This window comes from Lonchura striata, chromosome 2 (assembly GCF_050655825.1).
Source record: "Lonchura striata isolate lonStrDom1 chromosome 2, ASM5065582v1, whole genome shotgun sequence".
NCBI classification, from domain to species: Eukaryota; Metazoa; Chordata; class Aves; order Passeriformes; family Estrildidae; genus Lonchura; species Lonchura striata.
In genome coordinates this window covers 140,726,091-140,751,149 of record NC_140704.1, presented here as the reverse complement: position 1 = coordinate 140,751,149, position 25,059 = coordinate 140,726,091, and the positions used below count along the sequence as shown (strand labels likewise).

At 32.1% G+C, this 25,059-nt stretch overlaps 1 protein-coding gene across 6 annotated transcripts in view; it reads left to right on the top strand.

Annotated features, from left to right (window-relative positions):
* CSMD3 (CUB and Sushi multiple domains 3) overlaps positions 1 to 25,059 on the top strand; it is a 578,243-nt gene that overhangs the window by 365,804 nt on the left and 187,380 nt on the right. For all 6 annotated transcript variants that reach the window (XM_085572460.1, XM_085572459.1, XM_085572458.1 and 3 more), the window contains 5 exons: positions 3,743 to 3,912; positions 11,491 to 11,647; positions 14,871 to 15,062; positions 15,821 to 15,947; positions 16,620 to 16,822. In XM_085572460.1, the coding sequence (XP_085428586.1) occupies positions 3,743 to 3,912; positions 11,491 to 11,647; positions 14,871 to 15,062; positions 15,821 to 15,947; positions 16,620 to 16,822 (849 nt within the window). The remainder of the gene's footprint in view (positions 1 to 3,742; positions 3,913 to 11,490; positions 11,648 to 14,870; positions 15,063 to 15,820; positions 15,948 to 16,619; positions 16,823 to 25,059) is intronic.

The following is a 25,059-nucleotide window of genomic DNA, read 5'->3' as shown; positions in this document are numbered from 1 at the left end:
CATCTGGAGACAAATGGCTTTATAAGAAACCCTTTGTTGAGCACTGAATTTAGATACAGTTTCTGAAGTAACTGTTTATTTACAATCTAATGAAAAGTTGTATAGAGACAAAATCATTTTTTGAATGCTTCTGCATACTTGCCCAGTCAAGCTGTTGCAATACACAGTCTCCTGACCAAGAGATACCATCTTTTCAAAACACTGGACTCCTAGTTATAGCTCTTATCTTTTGATTCTAAAGGATTGTATTGAGGAAAACAATTTCCCTCTCTTTGAATTTTGATCTGTAGGAGCACATAGTGGGTTTTTGATTCATAGTTATATATGGCAAGAATTTAATCAGCTAAATTGTGAGAAATGTTGCAGTAGTCTCCTTTTTTTTTTTTTCAAGCCTTTCAATTAAGTGAAGAATTTAATTCAAATGGTTAAGTTACCCAAATAGATGCATTTCATTTCTTGGTTACACTCACAATGACATTTCATTTGCTTACAAAATTTAAATGCATTAACAAACAGCAGTTAAATTCATCTCTTTTATTATGGAAAGGTGCAATGAACACATATTCATAACCAAAAGAATTACAGTCTGGAAACAGTAATTTACTTCAGTAATTTACTTACTGTTACATCCTTCTACATTATATTAGGCTGAATTAAAGTATGAAAATATAAGTGGATATGGAATATTTTTCCTATTTTTTTTCATACAAGAAAAGTGTGTAGGGCATGTTCTAAGTTTCAGCTGAAACAAGTAGAATTTTTTTAAATCCAAAACTTTATTAATAAAGTAGCCTGATTTTTATCTTTGTTGAACAGGGAATATTATTAAAATGAAACATTAATACAGTAACAAAATATTTGTAAATTCTGATAACACCTCTACATATGATTTAAAGAATGGATACCGACTCTCTGATCCCCTGTAATTTTTCCTTTACTTCTAAAGCATTGTTTTGTCACCTCTTTTCTATGTTTCCCTGTTTGCACATATTCCCTTAATTTCATGCTAGTTTCTCTCTTAAATTTCTTTTCATCTTTCACTCACTGTAATGCCTGTGAAAATTATTTTCCAAACACTTTGAAAAAATTGCATGTGTTTAATATTTTTATTTATTTTAAACTTAAGAACTCCATTTACATTACTTTTTCTGGACACTGTTTTACTCAGCACTTATATGCAAATAGAATTATTATGATCTCTTTTTATCTTTGCTCTAGTATTAACAACAGAGAATAGAAAGAAACTGTAAGTTCCATGAAGCTCCTTGTGATTTTAAGTAATAAAACCTCCTGATTATGTTTATAGATAGCAGTGGAATTTCTCAGCTAGAACTATCCATGCTGTAGTTTGAAACACCTTGCAATATTAATTGTGGACCTTCCCAGTTTTATTTAGCACTTGCTCGAAAATATAATCCTGTGTTGTTTTTGTCTGAGCATGTGTTTGATGCTTTGTGGTTAGTTGTTCTGTTGTGGTTTTCTAAGCCATAAGTTGCACTGACAGGAGGCAAAGAGAGAAGCCAGGAACGAGCTGTTGATTTTATCAGAATTTTGCTGAGAAGTGTACAAAAGAAGCAACTGGAGGACTGTGTGCCTGCATGGAACTGTGATGATGCTATGGCAGAAATCATATTATACTGTGGTTTTTGGCACTGCTTTTACTAAACTACCTTTCTTGTCTGCTAACACAAGACACAAATAATTACAGAATGGTTTGGGTTGGAAGGAACCTTTGAAGATCATGTGGTACATCCATTTGCCATAGGCAGGAACATTTTTTAATCAATCATGTTGCTCAAGCCCCATTCAGCCTGACTTTGGACAGTTCCAGGGATGGGACATCCACAACTTGAAACACAATATTCTTTCTTTAAATTCAGAAAATCATATTGATAAATAAGATGACATGAAACACAAGGACAAGATTGCACGCTTCTTCTTAACAGAAAACTTAGCATGATTGTAAAACACTAGTTAAAATTGTCTTAACAGTTAGCTTACTGCTGTGTTCAGATTTTTAAAAAATTGCTTTGAATTGCATTTCTTACATAGCCCAGAGTTGTTGGATCAGCTTAATACCATAATTACCTTGTGCCTTTTGGCTTTTATATCCCTCTGGATTGGGAAAAGAGATCTCACAATCCTGAAATTACAATCATTTTTACTCCTTTCTGTTGTAATTCAAAGTGACCTGTGCATCTTTGAAATAGCAAATACCCATTTATTTTAGAGTGCAATAAAAGGATAGCTGTGATCATGGGGAATAGAAGGTTTTCCACTTCTGCCTAGATTGTGTGTATCCAGCTGTTCCAGGACAAAATAATGTCACCTGAATTATTTGGGTACTTGTTCTATATCACTGAATTAGATGAAGTTATCAAGCATTTGTTCTTTTATCTGTGCCTGATTTGGCTTTTTGTGCAATGTCTGCTTTAAATGCATATAGAAAAGATAGTTTATCAAGCTGAGTTTTTGTTGTCATTGCTGTCTTTTAATTTCATGTACAAAATATATATTTTAATATCCTGAATGTTGCTTAAACACCATAGACACCATAGTTTGCCTAAACATCTTTTCAAACCATTAATATTACCACGTAGTTTTGCACAACAGCATTACTTATTCTGTGAAATTATAAATCAGTTAAATTCCCAGGTTAAAATAAATGAGATGCATTCTCATGAGTGTAAAATAAGTGGCAAGAATATTGAACTAATCCTGAAAACAAACATGAACCCAGAAAATTTAGTGTTGCAGTTAAATTCAAAACTAATCTAAATCTGTTAAAAAGGAAATACTCCTGTACTTGCACTATACTGGCCACATATCAAGATTAAATAAAAAGGGAATCAATGAATTGTAATCGTTTTTCAGTGTCTATTTAAAATACGTGGTGACTAAATGCTAAAAATTACTTCATTAAATTTATGTATACAGTCCAATATATGATGGGAAATGAAAGTTAGTTTATAATGCCTAATGAAGCATTGCCACAAGTGTTTATGTTTCTAGGATTTTTTTGGTGATTAAATGAATTGCCAAAATATTTGATTATAAGGTTTTCTTCTTGAAATAATAACTGTGTTTCTTGAAAATAATTAAATTATTTCTTTTTCCCCCTGGTCGTTATGTTTATCCTCTTTTTCTTGTTATTGATATATTTTTTTTCTATATTTATCTGATAGCTATAACATAATATTTTACTACTGTAATTTACACCATTGTCTATGTTGGTTATATTTGTTAAAAAATACCAGAGGAAAACAAATCTTTTTTTCATTAATCTATGTGAAAGTTTATGTATCTACACAGATACATATCTATTCATGTGCATGTAAATAATATATAAATAAATATATTTATTATAATAAATATAAATTTTTAGAATTCTTATACTTTCATTTAATTTGCACATCTTTATGAATTTCAGTGTTGGAGAAATTGAAACAAATGAAACAAAATTCAAGGAAGATCTTATAAAGCAATATGATTATGAAATGAGTAATTTATATGATTTTAACTCTCAGGTTTTTTTTACATACTTTTATTAAAGTATTGCAATTTAGAAATATTCTTGTAGCCTCCAATCACTTTCATGATCATGTACTTCAAACTGGATTTTAGATATTAATAAACATTATTAATGTTAAGCTTGGTTACATTAACATTATCATTATCACCATTACTAAAATATTTATGTGTTCTATTAAAACGTGCCTTAATTTTTTTTTTTTAATTGCAGCTGAATGTGGAGCCTCCACAACAAATAATGAAGGAATCTTACTGTCCCCCAATTATCCTCTTAACTATGAAAACAACCATGAATGTATTTATAGCATTCAGGTACAAGCAGGAAAAGGAATCAATATTTCTGCCAGAACATTTCACTTAGCCCAAGGAGATGTTCTTAAGGTAGGTAATCATGTAACTTATTTGTTATTTCTGAACTTCTAGTACCTCCCATCACTGAGGTTTATCTTTAATAGTATAGTATCACGTAAGTGGATATAAAGCATCTTATACAAAACATCTAAACTGGTTCCATTTTTAAGAAGCTAAAAATTAGGTACCCTCAGGTGTCCCTATTGTCTGTTTCTTAACACATATTTTTCTGACCAGAGATAATTAAAAATGAGATTGAAATAATAAAACAAATGTTGTCTTAATGGTAATTTGTATTGTAATTTTAGTGTTAAATGTTCATCAATTACATCTAACAGAATAAAAAATAATAACACCCATAAGTTTAATTTAACACAATCTAAATACTGCCTTTTTTACATAAGTTTTATACTAAATTATTTTAGTCTGGTGTGCGTGGAAAAAAGAAACAACAAAAGGGAAAAAAGGATACTACTGCCTACCAGAATTTTATACTGTGATTTCCCCCATCTTTGATTTGTTCATAGATATTATTATTTAACTCTAAAAATTATAGTTCCAGATACATGTAGTACTTAGCCATCTACACAGTTAAAACTGATGTTGATCAGGGTGTCTTTTCTCATATACTATCTGCAATAGCACACCAATGCAATAAGATATCTGTGATTAAATAATTGTCCAATTGTTCAGAATATGTAATTTAATCAAATTTGCCTTTGTGAAATCAAAGGCACAAGAGGTACCATGCCAATCATGTTTGATTTTAAAAAGTTTTTCTGCCATATTCTTATTACTTACGTAATAAGTACTCTGTACTTATTAAATGAGAAGGATTATGAAAATATGTATTCTTAAGAAACAGTTCTGATTCATACTGGGGTTTATCTAATCTAAGTGCAACCATCTGTGCATTAGGGTGGGATTTCTGTCCTTAGTTGTCAGATACAAGCATTTCCAAAATGGTCTAATTATACCTAAAGTACAAGGAGACCTAAACCAATAATGTAAAATGAAATTGGCATCAAAAAGAGAAAGGAAATAAAAAAATACTATGCTCTTCTTAAAAAACAGAAGCAAAGAAAAATGAACCAAAAGGTACTAGATACCCAGAATGCACAGGTGTGTTTATTTTATATTAGAATTGTTGCTTGTTTGAGAACCAAGTGGATGCCCTTTAAGTGTTGCATTAATTGATTTTGAAAAAATTAATTTGAAAGGCATTTAGTATTTATTAAAATATAAGTAGTATGGGAAAAAACCTCAAACCAACCAAGGAACCAACCAAACCAGTTATTCAAGTAACTGGTACCCAATAAAAGCATATGGATGGATTTTTCTCAAGATTTTTTAGATTGAAACCATTCAACTCTATTATCTTAATTTAAAATCCCACCACTGTGGGAATGGAGATACAGTTATGTACAATTAGGTAAATGTAAATGAATATAAAAATAAAACAATTCAACTTTTTTCTTCTTTTTCTGATCTAATAATTTATGACATTTTAGGGCCACTTAAACCATATGCGCTTCAGATGTTTAAGTTTAACTAGACAATCTTAACTCAGAGACTTAGAGAAAATAATTCTGCTTTAATACTGCTACTCAATTAATGTGAAATTAAAAGCAATGCAAAATTAATTACAAATAGACAAAGGCCAGCACTCAGCTGTAAATATCAGTGGCAGATATATTTGCTGTATATTGCAGGTGTATTTTTTAAATGAAACTAATATTGTGTAATTAGAGTGTTTGTTTTTCAAGTCAGCAGCCTTGAATTATAATGAGCTGAAGTTCCTCCCTATTAAAAAAATCCAAAACAAACTCTAAGAGGTGTTCTTGATTATGACTATCAATTTTTTTAGTCTATCTGACATCACAGCAAGACAGAGGCTTTCAGCCTTCACAATTGTGGGAAGAAATATCTGCAGAACTCATTATGTCTTTTCCTGCCTCCTTTCTTAGATGAAATTAGCACAAACTGTCTTTATTCTATCCACTCTTTTTTCATGTGCTCATTTGATAAAGAAAAATTCTTCAGAAAACACATTACCAGTCACAAATTCCAAATCTTTTCTCCCAGAATCAGCAGCTGTCTGTTGATCCCTTCCTATGATCCTATTCTACTCTGAAAAAGGAAATATTGGTTTGTTTTGCTGATTGTGGAGAATAACTGTTTGGCTACAAGAATAGAACATTAGGGTTAAATCTTAGTTTTAAATGAATCATTGTGTTCAAAACAGCCAAGTGACATATAGTGAATACAGAATTCCCTGTCAGCTGTGAAAGAGGGAGGCTATAGTAGTCACCATTTTAAAATCAAGATACTTAAAACACCAGCTTCTAGAGGTCTTCTTTTCCCCAAGCAAAAACAAAGAAACTCAATAATATTTCATGGTTAAAACTCGGGCTTTTAGTGACAACCTTTGCTTGGATAATCTATCTTTTTCATCAGAAATTAGAGATGAAAATGCTGGCAAGGAAGTTAGTAATGTACTTTGTGTTACTTTTTCTTGCAGCTAGGATTTTTAGATCACTAGAGATATGCAGCTAAAATTCCATTCAAATTCTGAATAGACTGAGTATTCTAATAAAATTTTGACAAGTTTTTTAATGAAGACATGAGGTGTGCTGCTTGCTATGTAAATTAACTGCCCATGGATGATGTTTATATCTGAAAAGCACTGTGAAACAATGCAACAGCTTAGCTGGGAATGCAGCTTTAGAGTGAAGCAGCATATTTAACTCAAGTAAAACACCACCCTTACTATTACTTCAGGGGCAGAGAAGGAAGAATTCCTTTTTATCAGTTCTGAACTGGTATAAAACAGAGGTTTCAGGGCATATAATTTGTTTTTCATTTGCTTCATTTAGTATGTAATTCTCTTGTTCTCCTTTCAGTGTAGCTGCTCTGGCTACCTACATTAATGGTAATGTAGGTATTAATGGTAATAGTTCTTTTTGGGTTTTATTAGAAACTGTAAGAAATATATAAATAGCTCTACTTTGTGTGTGTGTGTGTAGGGATATAACCTGCTCTTAAAAGTACCATATATTGTTCTATAATTTATGAAAATTATATGAAGACATAGGAACAATTCAGTGTCTGTACAATTACTACATGTCAATCGATTTAATATTAATCTCAGAAACTCTGTAACACTTGCTTTATTTGAAATTGTACTGATAATTGAGTTTGTGCACTATATTTCCATAATTCAATATTTTTAAACTACCTATGTGAGAGGCAAAGATAAATAATATGTTTTTTTCCAAAGTATGAAAATATTTCTACGTTTTTTTCCCTGCTTTTATCTCCATCCACCAATTTTGTTCATAAACTCTCTAGTCTCTGCTAGCTGTAAGCAAGTCCTTGAGATATACACAGAAAGAACAGAGTTATCATTGTTCTGCTTCCCTGAATAGTCCATTGATAGTAATGAATGTTTTATTTCTGTTGAAGTCTGTTGAGTGTAGAAAATATTCTTTTATATCAAGACTATTTTAACATATGTTTTAATTTACAGGGAGAAAGGACCTTTATTATAATTGAAACTTGTACATGGCTAATATAATTGTTTTCTTTATTTTCAGTAGATTTCAGCATAAATAAAAATATACCTTTGCATGGAACCAATTAATGCATTTTTTGGTAATGTTTAAATTAAAAACAAAACAAAAAAAAAGAACAAACCACGTCCAAATATTCTGCAGACAGATTTCATTTAATAAACCTAAAACAAAAGAGAGAGGAATACTGACTATGAAAAGGATATTTTTTCTCTTTTGTAGCAGACTACGTGTTTGACTTTATGTAGCAGAGAAAAGATACCAAGTGGTAGGTGGTATTGCATGTCTATGGAAAAAATTGATTTAAGGATTATTTTTAATTTTATTATAAAGCAGTCTTTTTTTTTCCTTTTATGAAAGCACTCACTTCAGCAACAGGCAGGTAACAGCGTGTCAGCAAACAGAACTGGCACTCAGGGTTCTCTTTGGCTGTGCTTGGCTCAGCACTGTTTGTGCTCCTGCCAAATAAAGAGGATTCAATTTTACTGCATTTGTTCATTGTCTCCACTGTGGGCCCGATTTTAAGTGTTTGCACATGATTCAGTTTTTGAGGGGTTTGGGCAAAGGCTTTGTAGGGATGTGATATTCAGACCTTTTTGCTAATTTGTTGCTTAAAAATCTTCATTTTTATAATAATAATAATACTTTTAACAATATCATCCTGAATATAACTGAGAAAAAGGTAATAAATGTTGGGGGCAAACCCCCCACCCCTTCACCCCCCCAACATATGGACCCTTTTCTTTCTTTATATTAGTGTTTCTTTTCGCATGTGATATACATTTGACAGGGCGTTGACAGCCTCAGTTCTGAGCTGCTGATTTTATGTTATTTCTTCTCTTTATAAAGGAACAGATCTTCATATCCATATGCCTTTTATGTTTCAATGGAAAACCTCAAAAATAGCTTGATTAAAATGCACAAATTTTATAAATTCACTTATGATACTCCCTTGCTAAAATTTTATATTGTTAAATAATTTGGCAGAAAAGGGGCATTGATTTCCATTTAAAATTTATTGATAGTAGAGCCAGTTAAGAGATTGGCAAGTTTTATTTGCCCTCTAATTGTAAATGCAAACAACACTTCCTTCAGAAATTAAATATAACATCTATTAGTTCAAATATTTAGGTAGAGTGTTCACTATTAGCATCCTTCTCTTCAACATTTTAGCATATTATTGTGGTATGAAGGACATTAATACAATTTTATGTGCCTTTTTTTTTCTTTATGAATTAATAATTTAAAAGACTGGTCTGTTAAATACCTAATAATGATGGACCTCTGTTTTCTAAATAGTTTGTTACTTGCATATCAAGCATTATCCAATCATGGATCAATTATCTTTGAAGTAATGTTACAGAATTACTTTAAGAAAGATATATCCAACTGAATAATATTTTTATAATGATTATTCTTGGACTTTAGCAACCAAGTGACTTAAATCTAGATGTGCTGGCAAGGCCTATAAGAAAGTATATTAATATATTAAAAATAAGCTAAGTGAGCTGCCTTAATTCACATATAATATTGTCTTCTGAAAGAATTATGAATTACTAACTGATTTAAAGTATTTAGCTCCCACCTAGTTTAACAATGTTAAAAAGAAAACGTTGGTTCTGAAAATCTCAGAAGGGTCTGTTACCACTTTATTAGCAAGGTAAATGGCATATTTTAAATTATTCTATAAATTTCCAATTTTTTCCTCATTAACTCAAATGAAGCAGAGAAATTAAAATGTGACCTAAATTGAGAGTTACTACAAAACATGCATTCATTTATTGTCCTAAGGGAGACCGCAGTGTCTTAGGAAGAGGGATACTTTGAATGTCTAAAAGACAGTAACCAAAAGAAAAAAATAATTTAATTTAGTGTTCAGATGAATCACAATCCTTCCTCAACCAAATGAAGTTCTCCTACTCAAATGAATCAGTTTCAGAAGTGTTAGATACTTTAAATTCTGTTCCTTCATAGAAATTATATAGGTTTAAAAATAGTATACAATGTGACAGCTGATTAGCCCATGAAATAGAATGAATATAAACTAATGAGAGATGTCAGTGGACTAATGTGAAAGATTTAATACGGTAGGACATCTAACAAAATTGGCCATAAAGTGTGTTGGGAGAAGTTCTAACATAAAGAAAATTGGTATAGTGACATGGCATATTTGAAGTTTTGGTGAAATGTTGAAAATAGCTGGTATAACTTCTTACCACCTTCCTTTGGTTACGGATTAGTGATACACAGATAGCAGGAAATGGTTTACTCTTATATAGCTTTTAAAAATAAAAAAAAAATCCTGAATCTATTTTATTATTAATTATAAGTAGATTCAAGCTGGGTTTTGCTTAATCCTGTCATTATGTAAATATCTCTGCTGGATAGCAGTAATTGCTAAAAGGGTATTTTCCTTTCAGTCTCTAAAACAAAACTCAGTCAATTTCAGAATTAATTGTCTGTGTTGGGTGTTTTGTTTTGTTTTGTTTGGTTTTTTTGGTTTTGTTTTTCTTGTTTTGGGGTTTTGGGGTTTTTTTCTTTTTATGGCTTGGTTACTGATCTCACTATAGTTTAAATGAATTTCTAAATAAGATTTATTATTTTAATCTATTTTAATATTGCTTTATATATATTGAAATTATATTTTGGTTGATATGCATTAATTGCACTTTTTTATTGTTCTCTGATTTGTTACATTTAGTCCATATAAGGACATAAGCTTTTAAATTTAAGTTTGCTTGGAATTTATTTTCTTGGGTCACTAAAACCAAGGAATTATGTGAAGTCATGTTCTGCATCTTAAACTCCTGTACTATTATTTACTCATTACAGATAGCTAGAAGCACTTATTTGTTTTATTTTAGCATATCATTAAATGTAAAGTCTTTGTTATTCCTAGAGACGTGAGGATTTCTGGAAAATAGGAATTAGGTGTGTAACTCACCTTACAGATAGGGAACAGGCATCATAATACTTCACATTTACTTTGTTGCCTTACCTCTATTGCTGGTGTATTTGCTATGATTGAATTCTGATGAAGACTCCTGTCTAAAAATGCAAACTTTGTAATTAATAGAATTAAAATAGAATTTGGAACTGCAGACAATTCAGTATCTTTCAATAAGGCTGTACAATTTCCCTTATTGCAATTTGAAAATAATTCACAGGTCAATTTACTGATTTGCAAGTGAAATTTTTCATAAACCACATCAAAGTTTTATTTATTATAGAAGTCCCTAAATAAATCCTACAGGAAATAAGGTTTGGGTGAGCAATTATAATTGATAATTATAAGAATTAAATTATTAAATTAAATGATAGGAAGTTTTGTTAGGAATTACAGGAATGCAAAACCCTGTGGTGTTTTAAAACAACCAGATTTGTAAGGAAATTTCCTAAGAATTATTAAAAGATTGTTCTATATATTTTGTATTCTGATAAATGGAAAAGAACAACACTTGAAGAAAAATAAATAATAAAAATGCAGTACTATGATTTACATATAGATTACAATACTCTTTCAGTGCAGAAGCAGTGGTTAAATTTATTTCCTAGTCTTCTTTTAGTTCACAGTTATATTTTAACTTGTCTTCACAGGATAAAAAGCCACCTCAGCTTTATTTAAGAGGCTGAAGTTGGGGAAGTGTTAGATTTTCTGTTGTGCCACCTCGGATTAGAAGTAGATACACGTTATAGGTGTTTGCTGATAGGTTGTGATCAGCATTACAATACTGACAGTGAGAGAGAAAACACAGAGATCTAAACAATCTGAGCTGATATGGCTCCTCTGCCCCCTTCTATTGTTATGTATAAAAATAATAGACATATTTTAAACTGCATTTGAAAATTCACTGCACCTAAATCAGCTTAAGTCAAGAGAGGCAAATAGGATATCTAACTAGTACTTCAGGATGACTGGCAATGGATCTCCCTTGAGAGAGTTGTTCTTCCTCTTAATGCAGATGTACAGAATTGTTTTGTAAATAAAATATATCTCCTTTTCTTTCTTTGTAACTGTAAAACACATTTTTTACAGATCTATGATGGCAAAGACAACACTGCTCACCTGCTGGGAGCATATACTGGGGCATCATTAAGAGGTCTGACACTAAGTAGCACTTCAAATCATTTATGGTTGGAATTTAACTCGGACATGGAGGGCACTGATGAAGGTTTTCAGCTTGTGTATACCAGTAAGTATTTGAGAAAACAGTAGGAATAGATTTATACTTTTAAAGGAATGAAAATTCTTCACTCATAAAATGAAAATGCAGTTAAATGACAATTATGGAAGAAATTAACAGCAAATTACTCATCAAAATAATACACTTTCATTGTTGTACCCCAAAAAACCCAAAACACATAGCATACTGAAACCTGGCTTTGACATTTAATCTGGTACATAAATCACTGTCGTTTTTCTAGAGGGGTATTTTTCAGTTTTGGAGAGCATAAGAAAAAACAGGGTAAGTTTAAGTAATTGCTTTAGCGCATAAAAATACTGAAGTATGTAAGTAGTTTATAAATGTAAATGTAGTTTGTAAATGTAAAAAATGTAATCAAAAAGCATTGCTTCATGAAGAGAAGTCATAAGTAAGGAAATTCTCCTTTTTAAGACTCATCTCTGATATTTACTTTGCCTTTATTTCTGAGCTTGGATTATTGTTTAGAATAATCTAATTTGGAACCAAAATGATAAAGAAAAGTTCCTAACAAAAACCTATATATGGACTTAAACTATGAAGATTGGGAGAGGAAAAAATATTTCTGATCTCCGGCTTAGAGTGTATATGGAAGAAGCTACATACATCAGTTACCAAGTGTCATTTTCTGAAAATTGCAGCACATGACTGTTGACATGTAGTGTATATGAATTTTTAGTATATAATTTTTTTGCAATCACTGATTTACTATGTAGAACTATTTTTTATCAAGCAGTACAGTGTTATAAGGTAATGCTACAGTGCAGCTATCAACATATTTTCTTTGTCCTTGTACTCAAATAATTCATTTTTCACCTGTTCAAAACTGTTCATTTAAAAGCTCAACATAATGTTTTTAAAACTAATTCTAATAAAAAATAGCATAATTCTTGCAGTATGAAAGGAAAATACTTCAAGATAATAAAAGAATATGCAATTATTTTTCAGATGAAAATTGCATATTTTGTAAGAGCATGTGATAGAATAGGACTGTACCCCGTGATTAAAGATAGGATGTTCAGTGTTGTGTTACTATGTAAGTGTCAAGGAATTTAATTCTTTATATTTTTATAGGTAGAACCAAGCCCAGCACTTGAACTTTATCAATAACATTTTCTGTCTTTTGAGACATTCTTATTAGAGTACACTTTCCTAGCCTGAAGAATTCTTAGCCTGAACAGTGATAAATCTTCTTTTGTTGATATTGGTAGAATTTGAAGTAAAAAAATGAAATCCAGAAGAAGGTAACAGAGATGATCAGAGGCCTGGAGCACCTCTCCTAGGAATAAAGGTTGAGAGATTTGGGGATCTTCAGCCTGGAAAAACTAAGGCTCTTCGGAAACCTTTTAGGATCTTCCAGTGCCTAAAGAGAGCCTACAGGAAAGATGGAGAGGGACTCTTTACAAGGATATGTGATAACAGGATGAGGGGTACTGGCCTTAAGCAGAAAGAAAGCACATTTAGATTGGATACAAGGAAGAGCTCAGTCTGAGCTCTGTCTGGGTGGATCCATAAACCAGGAGAGATGGTGCAGACCTCCCAGGCAGAGCTGCAGCCTTTTCTCAGAGTGCCCATCATTCTGCCTTGATGGTCCAGGGCTTGTTTGCTGAGTTATGAGGAGTTCAAATCTCTCTACTGAGCCCGTGGAATCTTCACCCTTCAAACAGGTGTTCTCCCTGTGTGCTGTCCCAAACAAACGCTCCATCATGCCCTGGCTGAGGCACCACGCCCTCTGCCAGCTCTGGTCACACACAGTTAGGGAGCAAAGGTGCTGCTAATTCCCATGGTGAGGTAATGGAGTTACATGTTCACCCTCAAAAGGGTGATCAGTTAAAAGTTGGCTTTGGTTCTGTGTTGGTAAAGGAGGCTATCCAGAAATGAGGACATATCAGAGATCAAGGCAGATTTGAACTTCTTTTCACAGTATGGTCAGAAATTTTCTTAGAAGACAGGTAATTCTAATTGGTCAGTAAGTGTCCAGACCAGCATTATCAAAAATGGTTCTTCATCTGGGACTCAATGTCTTTCAGAGCTTCTGCAGCACGTGATGTACAAACAAACAACTGTTTAGGAGTAAGAAGGGTTCAGCTCAGATGTTGTGGAGGCTGAGACATGTTCAGTCATGAGACATGAAATGAGCTGAAGGAAGAACCAGAAAGATACATTTAATTGATATAATTCTTTTTTTTTTTGTCTTTTTTTTTTTTCTGAGCAGCCTTATCCAATATTTACAATGCATTTACAAGTATTTTGCCTGTAAAATACAATAAAGAACATTTTTTTCAGTAAGTAATAGTAATGCAGTGCCTGAGGAGAGATTGTGAAGGGCTACTAACTGTTGATCAGATGGACAAATACTGTGTGAATGATTTCTTGAACAAAACAGACATAAAAGCCCCTTCATTTCCTCCTATATTAGCTATGTATAGGAATAGCACTCTGATACCAAGGCTCTTCTTTATTTTTGTCTATACATATTCTAAGCCACATGATATTGGTAAAATCATTTCATTTGAAACAAAGAGAGATTTCAAGTTACTTCCCAGTTAATAATAGAAAACTTGATTTGAAATAGAAAATTTTTCTGCCAAATTGTAGTTTGTTTCCCCATGACTACCTGTTTCCATGTAATGCATTGTTATTTTGTTTTCTTCTTCTTCATGTCTCCGAAATCTCAAAAATGTCCAAGTTGTTTGGTTTGAGTTCTCTCTATTATCATTATCATTGATTCCTGCATGCAGTTCTTAAATTTATGAACCACTGAGCAAAAAATTAGGATAGGGATTGATGAAAACAGAAGTTTTTCTTTGGTGCCACAGGTGCTATTGTGCTGCTGTTGTTACAATGCAAAATAATGAGAAATCTGCTGTTGTTTTGTTTATGAGCCTTTAAATGTCTATTCACAAGTAAGACCCTTTAGCTTCCAGTTTATAATTTTTTATACAATTTAAAAACTTATTGATATTAATGTTTTTTTCTGTTTTTAATTGAACACTTAGGTAAATTGAATTTATGACACAGCTTGGCCATGCTCTAGGAAAGGTGTATAGGCAGTTATCCTACTTAGACTGCTTAGTAATAAGATGAAATTCTAAAGATGTTATTATTTGTAGTTTGAAAATGATTTATTTCCACTGAAAAACAGAAAATCTGAATTTCATTAATGTATTTATCTGTTTGATTCTGTAAATACAACATTTTATTCCTCACACAGGTTTTGAGTTGTCACATTGTGAGGACCCTGGTGTGCCACAGTTTGGATATAAAATCAGTGACCAAGGTCATTTTGCTGGAAGTACAATAATTTATGGATGCAATCCAGGTTATACACTCCATGGAAGTAGCCTTCTAAAGTGTATGACTGGGGAAAGAAGGGCCTGGGACTATCCTCTACCATCATGCATTGGTATTGCAGTCTAATTTCTTTTATTTCATTACTTATTTTTTTGAATGCAAGAAAGAAAAAATATTGAAAGATTATTATATCAATGTAAAACCTGATGTGTATGATCTGATATGTATAGAGATCTATTTACACAGGCTTTTATAGGTCTCTCTGCATGTATCACATCTAAGTCTAAGTGGTACTGCCTTTTAAGGTTAAAAAAAGTTAGCAATTCTTCAACATTTGTGCACATTGAAAGTCCTAATACATGCAAATCTAGTTACTGTCCACAAATAATCAACATAAAAAGTTTAATAGGAAAGAGATTGTAAAACTAGTATTTTTTTACTTATATATAAATATCAATAAGCTAGAAAAATCTCCTGTATTTATGTGAAATACATAAAACAAAACAATTAAGATATGAAGAGATATAAAGTAATTTTGTATTTTTTTAATTTCTGTTTCTTTACAATATTACTATAACTTCCTAAGTTTTGCAGCTACCTACAGGCTCAATTATTCACATAGAAGAGGTATGAGAAGACTTAAATATTATTGTAGCTTTCTTTTCCATCTTCATTTAGAGGAAATTGGAACTGAGTAAGTAGGTAAAGCAAGGGGTGAAATGCTTATATGTGAGTCCTTATATGATATTTTTAATATTATGGCATACAGTCAGTTTAATTGTGTAACCTGTTCATTAAAAGAGTAGATATATAAATTGATTGCTTGGATGATTAGCTGTAAGATCATTCCATAATGTTGTTTTTCATTAGCTGAATGTGGAGGACGGTTTAAAGGAGAGTCATCAGGAAGAATCTTGTCTCCTGGCTATCCTTTTCCCTATGACAACAATCTGCATTGCATGTGGGTGATTGAAGTAGACCCAGGAAATATTGTCAGGTAATGAAAATAAATCTTAAAATTTTAACAATTTTTTTTACTGTAATAAACAAATCTTAGACCTATTATAACTAAATCACTCTCTAGAGAGGAAGGGAAAAAAAAAAGGTATTTTGGGCTTAAAAATTAATATGCAGATTACAGGTTTTGGCTTTTTAAGTTTGGGTTGAAACTGTTGATTTTTTAATAAGCATTATCCAAAGAAGATGGAGCTTTAAAATTAGTTATAATTTTGTGAAATGCTGGAGGCAGCAGAACTCTTTAGTGAAAGACTACATTGAAAAACTGCAAAACAACAAAAGAACACAACCTGCATTTTCACAGTCCTTTTTAGTTAATTTGTTTTGATGGGAATGTGATTGATAATATTGTCTTAGAAAAATTGAAGCTCTCTTCTGAAAAGATTGTGTAGATATTTATAGATTATTTGAATGGCTAAAGTAACATATGACTTTATGGTGGACAAATTAAAATATTCTAAGTTTTTTTTCCTTTCAAATTAATTTTTGCATTGGGTTCTCATGCATTCAAAGATAAATGTGTGAAACATTATTTAAAAAATTATCTTTGAAGTTAATTTTTATTTGCTTTTTCTGTTTGTTTAGTTTTGTTGTTAAAGTTATGTTGTTGAGTAATATTAAAGCCGACAATAAAATCATTATGTTCTTTCAGCCTTCAGTTTCTTGCTTTTGATACTGAGGCATCCCATGACATCCTTCGAGTTTGGGATGGTCCACCTGAGAATGAGATGTTGCTCAAAGAAATTAGTGGCTCACTTATTCCTGAAGGCATTCACAGTACACTCAACATAGTAACTATCCAGTTTGACACAGATTTTTATATCAGTAAATCTGGATTCGCCATACAGTTTTCAAGTAAGTTGATTAATTTATTTTTTTTAATTTATTTTATAAGATAATTCACTCACAGATAATTGTTGTGCTAGAAACACTTGAAATCAGTGACATTTCTGATGTTTTAAGGGAAAGAATTGGCACAGACTTAAAGATTTGTTATAAAGCAGCATTTTTATATTAAATAAAAAATAAACAAAACCAATAAAATATCATATTGTTTGCTAGTTTTGGTTTTCAAGGGAAGCTGAGGTAGTGCAAGAATGCTTATTACTGTGGTTAGTGTTTTTCACAAAGGAGGTGATGTAGGCATGTTAAAATCTCCATCCTTTTCTAATCAGTAAGAGTTTCTGCTTTTAGAGACATCTGTGGGGAGTTTTCATTTCTTTTGTGATTGTATGGGATGAAACAGAAAAGAGCTCCACAGGAACAGAAATGTCCTTCTCCCTTTTGCCTTCTAGTGCTATATCATCTTATTACGGGCAGCAGGATGACAAATCTAAGCAGTTGCCTAACTGTATTAAATCCCTTTAGACATTTTATTGCTGAAACAGAAGAAATCATTGAGCCAGGTCCATTTTGACCTTCTTTTTCCTCTGGTCAGTGAAATTTATATATATTTTTTCAAGATTAGCAAGATCTAGTCTAATATAATTTTGTGTAGTGGTAGCAACATTTCTAACATGGGTTGACACAGTGACCCAGTGTTAACACTATTTACCTCATTGTGCTTCCTGTGCTTGGTAGTTGCACTAGCCCTTGTCCCCTACTCTTATTCTTTCCATGTGTATGACAAATACATGTATGTGCATACAGTAATTTAAAGGAAGAATGAATTATGTAAATGAGAGTAAAAAGTGAGAGATATTTTATTTGCAGTGAAAGATTGCTTCTGCTCCATCAGCTTATTTTTGAAGCTGTGAATAGAGGTTTTAATCCTTTGGCTCCAAGGTATTTTTGCCATTTTACAACCTTGCCTCCTTCCAGAGCCTGTTTGAGAGAATCTCACATGTGTATTTCCATTCTCAGACATATTTTTATATTTAATGTTGTAGCCAGAGAGGAAGACCATTATGCACTGGACTTATTTAGGCTGTCATAAAAGCTGAGTGGAAAAATAGATTGATGCAGAATAAGAATGGAGTTATGAGGAAACATGGATAGTACATGGGAGTGAAATTATAAAACAGCTACTGATGCAGTTGCAGTGATTTATGTGAAAAGAGGGTTTAGAAATTTATCTGATAGCCTTTTATTTGTTTCTCCATGCTTTTGCAGTCTGTTGAGTTCTAATGACACTAAAGGATCCATGAGGTTTTACCGCCTCAGCATTTCTTTTTGTCTTTAGTCCAGATTCTCAGAATCAGAGTGATCTTTCTCAAACTGTTGATGTGGCAAGTTTGGGTGTATATTGTCAGTAGGATAACAGAGATTATTTTTTCCCTAAGTAAAGACTTTAAAAGGAATGCACAAATAGTTGCACAACCTGAATAACACAATTGCTCTATGGATGTATTATTTCACTAATCAATAAAGAAAAATACTTGAGGAGATGGAGGAAAGAGAAGGACAATTCTTTGCAACTTTGTTCCTAGTATTCATATACTTTCTTTGAGTACATAATATTGTCTGAGTGAAACAGATGGTGTCTTCATACTCTAGCTAAACTGTAATTAACCAACAGAAAGCTCACACAAGGGAGATATCTACTTTTACTTTCCTCTTGTCTTTTCATGAAGTAAGAGTATTTAACTGCTTTATCAGCCCTTTTACCTCAAGAGGAATGTTATTCAATGACAACAGATATTTTATGTTCAAACCCTTTTAAGACTTTGAATACTTTATTTTCTTCTCTGTTATATTCTTACCTTTAAACAAAAAATGTGTTTCAAAAAATGGGTTAAACCTACCTATTAGTTCCTTACCATTTTTTATTTCATTTTATTAATTGTTCTTACAAAATTTTGCATCTGTCATTTAATGAGCAAAAATTTTCACCACTGATAATGTGGTATAATTTAAATTTGACTCCTCTAAAATCCATCCAATATAATCAGAAAAAACAATTTTTATCTGGAGATACAAAAGGCAGATGAGATAACATCCTTCACCATATTAAAAGGGGAAGGGTGGATGGGAAAACCTAAAGAAGATGAAATGATATATGAAAAGTAGAAAGAAAATTATATTGAATTGGTATTATGTATTACAGTAGGTAGTATTAGAATTGTTTCTATCTAGGGCTGCCCAAAGCAATCCCTTGAAAGTCATGGAAGTTGTTATTAATTTTGTGAAATGTAGAGGATCCAAAGGGAAAAAGTTTCACAATGAGATTTTTCTTGCCCACTATATCAATTAGTCTGTTTTGTTTCTTTTGTTACCTTGCCGTTTTATGGAGGAAAAAAAATTCCAAAAAGTTATTTGTAGCTGAAATAGTAGAACTATTTTGATGGTTTAAACATTCATAATCACTTTCTGTAAGTAAATAATCACAAAATCATTGAATAGTCAGTGTTGGAAGAGACCTTAAAGACCATCCATTTCAAACCCTCCAACCCTCTTGCCATGGGCTGGGACACCTTTCCCTAGGACAGGTTGCTCTGAGCTCCATCCAGCCTGGCCTTGAACACTGCCAGTTATGGGTCAGCCACAATTTCTCTGGGCTCCAGTGCCTCACCACACTCATAGTAAAGAATTTCTTCCTAATATGTAATGAAAACCTACTCTGTTTCAATTTGACCCTTGTCCTGTCTCTCCATGCCCTTGTCTGTGTTTCGTGTGGGCTTCCTTTCTATACTGGAAGTCCACAGCTAGGGACTCCCTGTAGCCTTCTCTTTTCCAGACAGAGCAATCCCAATTCTCTCAGCCTTTCCTCACAGGGGAGGTGTCTTATCTCCAATCATCTTGGTGGCCTCCTCTGGACTCACTCCAACAGGCTGATGTCCTTTCTGTGCTGGGCACCATGAAGCTGGATGCAATACTCCAACTGGATGCAATACTTCAGCTGATCTCACAAGATCAGAGGGGCAAGAAATTATTTTATGCTGAACTAAGTAATACTGGAGGCTTTTTTATGATTGACAAGGATAAGTTTTTAAATTTAACAAAATTGTACATTACTCTGAGAGGAAGAAATAAAAGTGAGGAGTTTCAGATTAAATAAGGGAACTCAACCTGATTGTTCTTCACTACTTTTCATCAATTACCCAGGGCTAGTGAAAATACAGCTTTTTATATATCTAATGTAAACAAAGAAATAAATTACTTCACATGTCATCACTAGGCAGAGCAGAATTTTGGTCTAATATTTCTTATATGTGTCTTTATGTCTTTCGTTTTTATATTGGACCTCTGCAAATGACCATGACAATATCTCTAAATTTAAACATTACAACTTTTCAATTTCTGCAGTCTTTGAGACTTCAATGAAGTAGCATGATAGAAAACAGAGCCCACAAGTCCTGAAAATCAAAGTAGCGAAAGATGTATAATAAAGCAGAATATTTCAAAAACTTTGTATATATGTGTAAAAGGAAAATAAGAACTTCTGGTGATTCAACAGTAAGACAAAAATATGAGGATTTTGGGATTCAACAGTAAGACAAAAATATGAGGATTTTGGAACATGTCTAAATGGCATGTGAATAATGTAGCTATAGAACAGATACCAGAGGTCTGTCCTTAAAGAAGTGTGAAAAGTCAACAACAGGCCAGAAGCAATATTCAAATAGGAAATATTTACAGCATATTTTCCCTCAACTGACAGAGACAGAGAATGAAGAGCCCAGTACATACTGGAAAAACACCAATTAAATCACCATTTTTTTTTAACAGTACATTCTGCACAAGATAGAAAACTAAACCTTCAAGAGAAGTGAATGAGAAAGTAAAGGGAGCAATCATGTATTTGCCTGAAACATGAGCTGTATTTCACAGGGTCAGACCAAAATATTAGGAACAGAAATATTTTTATCAGCTGATATCACTTCATGTCACCAAGATGAAAGTAGTAGCTGTGAAAAAAAGACCAAGAACTGAAAGTAGTTAAGAACACTAAAATGTAAAACATTTGCTGATAATAATTGTATGCATGTTTAAAGTAATATTTTTAATCACTTTAATATGTCTGAAGTGTGTAATATTAAATCAGATCCCAATGAAGTTAATCAGATTATTTCCAGAGATTTCAATTGCATTTGGTTTTGGTATTACAGGAAAGTTTTCTCTCTGCTAACTTTACCATTTCAGGTGCCATTTAGCTTTCATGCAGAAAGGAAGGATCTGTATTCATCTTTAGTAGGCCATTATTTCAACTCTAATAGCTGCACTACTGAATCACTCAGCATTACAGAATACATTCTGTTCAGATCTCAGAATGCAGTCACATTTCTGACTAATTAAACATCACATAGGACAGAGCATTTTTTGAGCATTATAAGGCAGCCAGTACAGAACTAAATTGTAAATATTTTTTGAGTATTGTGAAGGTTTTGTAAATAGATGGTCTAACAGTATTTCTTATATAACAGGATATGCCTTAAAATGCTTGGATTTACTGTCAAACTGCAGCTAATTGTTCCTTCTTATTTTAAAACTGAATGAATAGTCCTTTGGAGTTACTTGCCACTATATAGAAAAAGCCTAGAACACTTGAGGCAGATACCTGTTTGCATGGATTAAGTCTGACAATATAAATTTCCAGTCTAGAATTATAATGCATCATATTGCTTACATTGATTACTGTGATGATTAAATGATGGTAAGTCAACTTTATATATTTCTGATTTATAGACATAATGTCTTCTAAATGTTTTGTGTTCAATTTTTTTTTTGTTTTTGTTTTTTTGGGTTTTTTTTTTTTGTTGTCTTCATTATTGTCTTTTTGGTTTTTGGTGGGATTTCTTTGGTTCAAAGACAAACCTATTAGCCACAGTCATATTCAGGACAATTATTTTGATGATGAACACCCTCCTGTATTTCTATGTTTTTCTTTTATTCAACTTTCCGAAACAAACCTCTCTACTTCTAATATATTTATCCTGAAGGTGATTTGCAAATGCATATGGGAAATTTTACAGGTTTGTATTTCAGAATGCTTTTTCCTGCCACTGCTAGTACAAGGATCACTTCCGGACATAACTTTTTCACTTTTCTGAAGTCACTAGCATAGGATTTATTCTTTCTTGTGTCTATTCCATAGCAGAAAGAAATTTTAATATAAAATACTTTCACACTCTGGTTTGCTGATTTCTTTCTTCTTTAAGCAGAATTCTTTGGATTTATAAATTTCAGGAGCACTACTTTCCTATCAGAAATATCTGTGGATGTCCACACTTGTAAATTCAGCTCAGTGATTTTGTTTGTTTTGTATTGATGTGTTTTCTTTTTTAGCTTGGGATTTTTTTTTGCTTGATTTTGGGGGTGGGTTTGCTTTGTTTTTAGCATCAAGACACTTAAAAAGAAATAAAACATTTAATAGATTTGTTTCCTTCTATCTGCTATTGCCTTTCTTTTAAGAAGCATATATTAGTAAAAGAAATGACCATTTAAGCCTTTCAATAACAAAAATGTCATTCCTGTCACAAGTTTGTAAATGACAATGACTTCTTAGTAGCTGTCATCTCTTACTTCAGTAGCATAGAGGGCATGTGCATTTTATGCAGGCAAATGCTATGAGTTAATGCTTCTGTGTAAAATGCCTTGGTAATGCCTTGTAGCTAGAGAGATCTGGAGTTATAGTATTAATAAGTGAACACTGAAAGAAAATATAAAAGAAAATTGTTGATATTATTATTTTAACATTATAAATAAACAAATCCTCCTCTCCAGCATGCCACAATAAAAGTAACTTATTTTAATTATATTTGAGATTGAAATGCTTTATTTTTAAACCTCATGCAATATAGTTTGTGCAATCCCTTTTGATTTGTATGAAAAGACTACTCACCTGTCCTAAATTTGCCTACGTAAAGTTGACTTTGTCTGACTTGTGATATGGCATTTCAGAGAGATCAAGCTGATACAGTTCCAAATTTAAATGTTATGAGTCTCAGACTCGTCTTTTAATCTCATATTTCAATTTTGTATGTGGGAAAGCTATTCTTTGTATGTAGGAAAGCTGAAAAATCTGATGCTAGGATTTCTGTTAAAGAATAATAAAAATGAACACTGCTTTAAATCTCTCAGATAAAACTTTTAGTTCCCATGGGTTATTTTACTTGCAGAAAAAGTCCATTACAGATATTTATAATTCTGTGTACAGCAAAGTAAATTTAGAAGTGCAAACCTATACTTGCATGGCTTTTAATATTATAAATAAAATTTCTATTTCAGAAAATGTTCTCTAACTTCATTATTTTTAATTTCTTTGGTTAATCCAATCTCTTTAATTGAAATCTCTCAAGTCAACTATTGATCAAAATAGAGCACAAGACTTAAAAATATTTACTTAATAATACAAATCCTTGAAATTATTTCAACTAAGGCACTTTGAAGGTTTAATTAATAGCATGTATTTTATTTTCTGTTTTGCATTAGTCACTAAAAATTTGTCAAAAGTATACAAGTTATGCTATTTTGTTTACCAGGCAATTTCCTAATATTTAGGTGTGACACCAACAGAAGAGCATCACAATTTGTAGATATATGTCTATATCCACATATACAATTATATGATTTTATTCAAAGTATCAAATCATAGAGGATATGAGGAAGCCTGATAATCAAATAACCTATGCTTAATAATAAAGTTTTTGTCTTTATGCTCCTTTGGGACCAAAAATACATGACTCCATTGACTGGAAAAGGAGTATAATCTCAATTAAGTTTTCCTTCTTTTGTATTTATTTTACTACCAATGGACAAAATTGTGTGGGGCTAGGACTTATCATGTTTTGCTTTCTATATACAGAGAAACATAACCCAAACCACTTCTGAAGATTTCATGATGGAAATTAGTCTCTGCATTCATATGCTAAATTGGTAATTCATCAGTCCTTATTTGCAATCTTATATACAACATCAGGCAAAACACTGTGGGACTGACAAATCTATCATTTGAGGTTTATGTGATTTATTTTTACAAAACCATGCACAGGTGACATGTTGAACATCTTTAAATGTACCTGGAGTTCATCTTCTTGCAATAAGTACCTAGGAGAATAGAATATTGAGCCGTTTTTGCAGAATTCTCCAAAATGGTATTTTGCTAAGTATTTTATATAAAAGACAGAAGAAAAGTGTGGAATTGACATTCAACCACATGACTGGGGAAGCCATTTTCCAGTGGGAGATAAATTAGATGCCATAGTTATTCTGTCCTCTGTTGTCACTGAGAAATTCTGGTTTTCATTAATTCTAGTTAATGCTACTTTGGAGATAGATATTAATCATTTTCAGTATCATTAGTCTCCTTTGTTTATCATTCATGTGCCATCCCATGCACAGGCACATGTGATGGGATATTTTCTGTGAGTACAGGTACATCTTCAGGACTGTTACCTTTTTTCTCCATTTAGATTAGAGTACAGGAAGGACAACTATTTTGAGACTTCTGCTTCTCCAAGGTATTAGCATCTTCTCATTTGAACAGCTCTCCTTTTTAAGTCAATGACTGTAAGAGAAGTGCATATTCTATTGTATACAATCCACGTCAAAGGAAAGGAAAGTGTTTTGGAGGTTTTACTGCAAGCTTGTAATTGACTGAACATCACAGCATGTGTCTAGAGAGATATAATATTTCAAGAGAATGGCATATATATATACATATTTATAATAATTAATGTTGAAAAAGACTTCTAAGATCATCAAGTCCAACCATCAGTGTAGCACAAACATCGTGCTACAATGGAGGTGACTTCAAGTTTGTCAGCTTATTGTCTGTTCCTATTTTCCCTCTTACACCATTTCTGGCCAGGGACAGCCATTTTGTAACATAGTAATATAAAAGAGAGATTTTTGGCACTATTTTTTGTCAAGGAAATTATTTTTTTCTTAACAGCATTCCAGTAATCTGCCTGATCTCATAATTGATAGAGAAATGAATGTTTGTCTTTCAGTCCTATGTGTATGAATGTGGAAAAAATTATTTGTCGGCTGGCGTCTTCAGTTACAGGCTGGACAAATTCTGACATGCAGTATGAGATACAATTCATTTGCATAGATGAATTTTAAAATCTTGCTAAATATATAAATATAGAATCTTTATTCTTATTAATATTCCATTGTTGTTTTGGTAAGATGTAATCTGTACAGTGCTA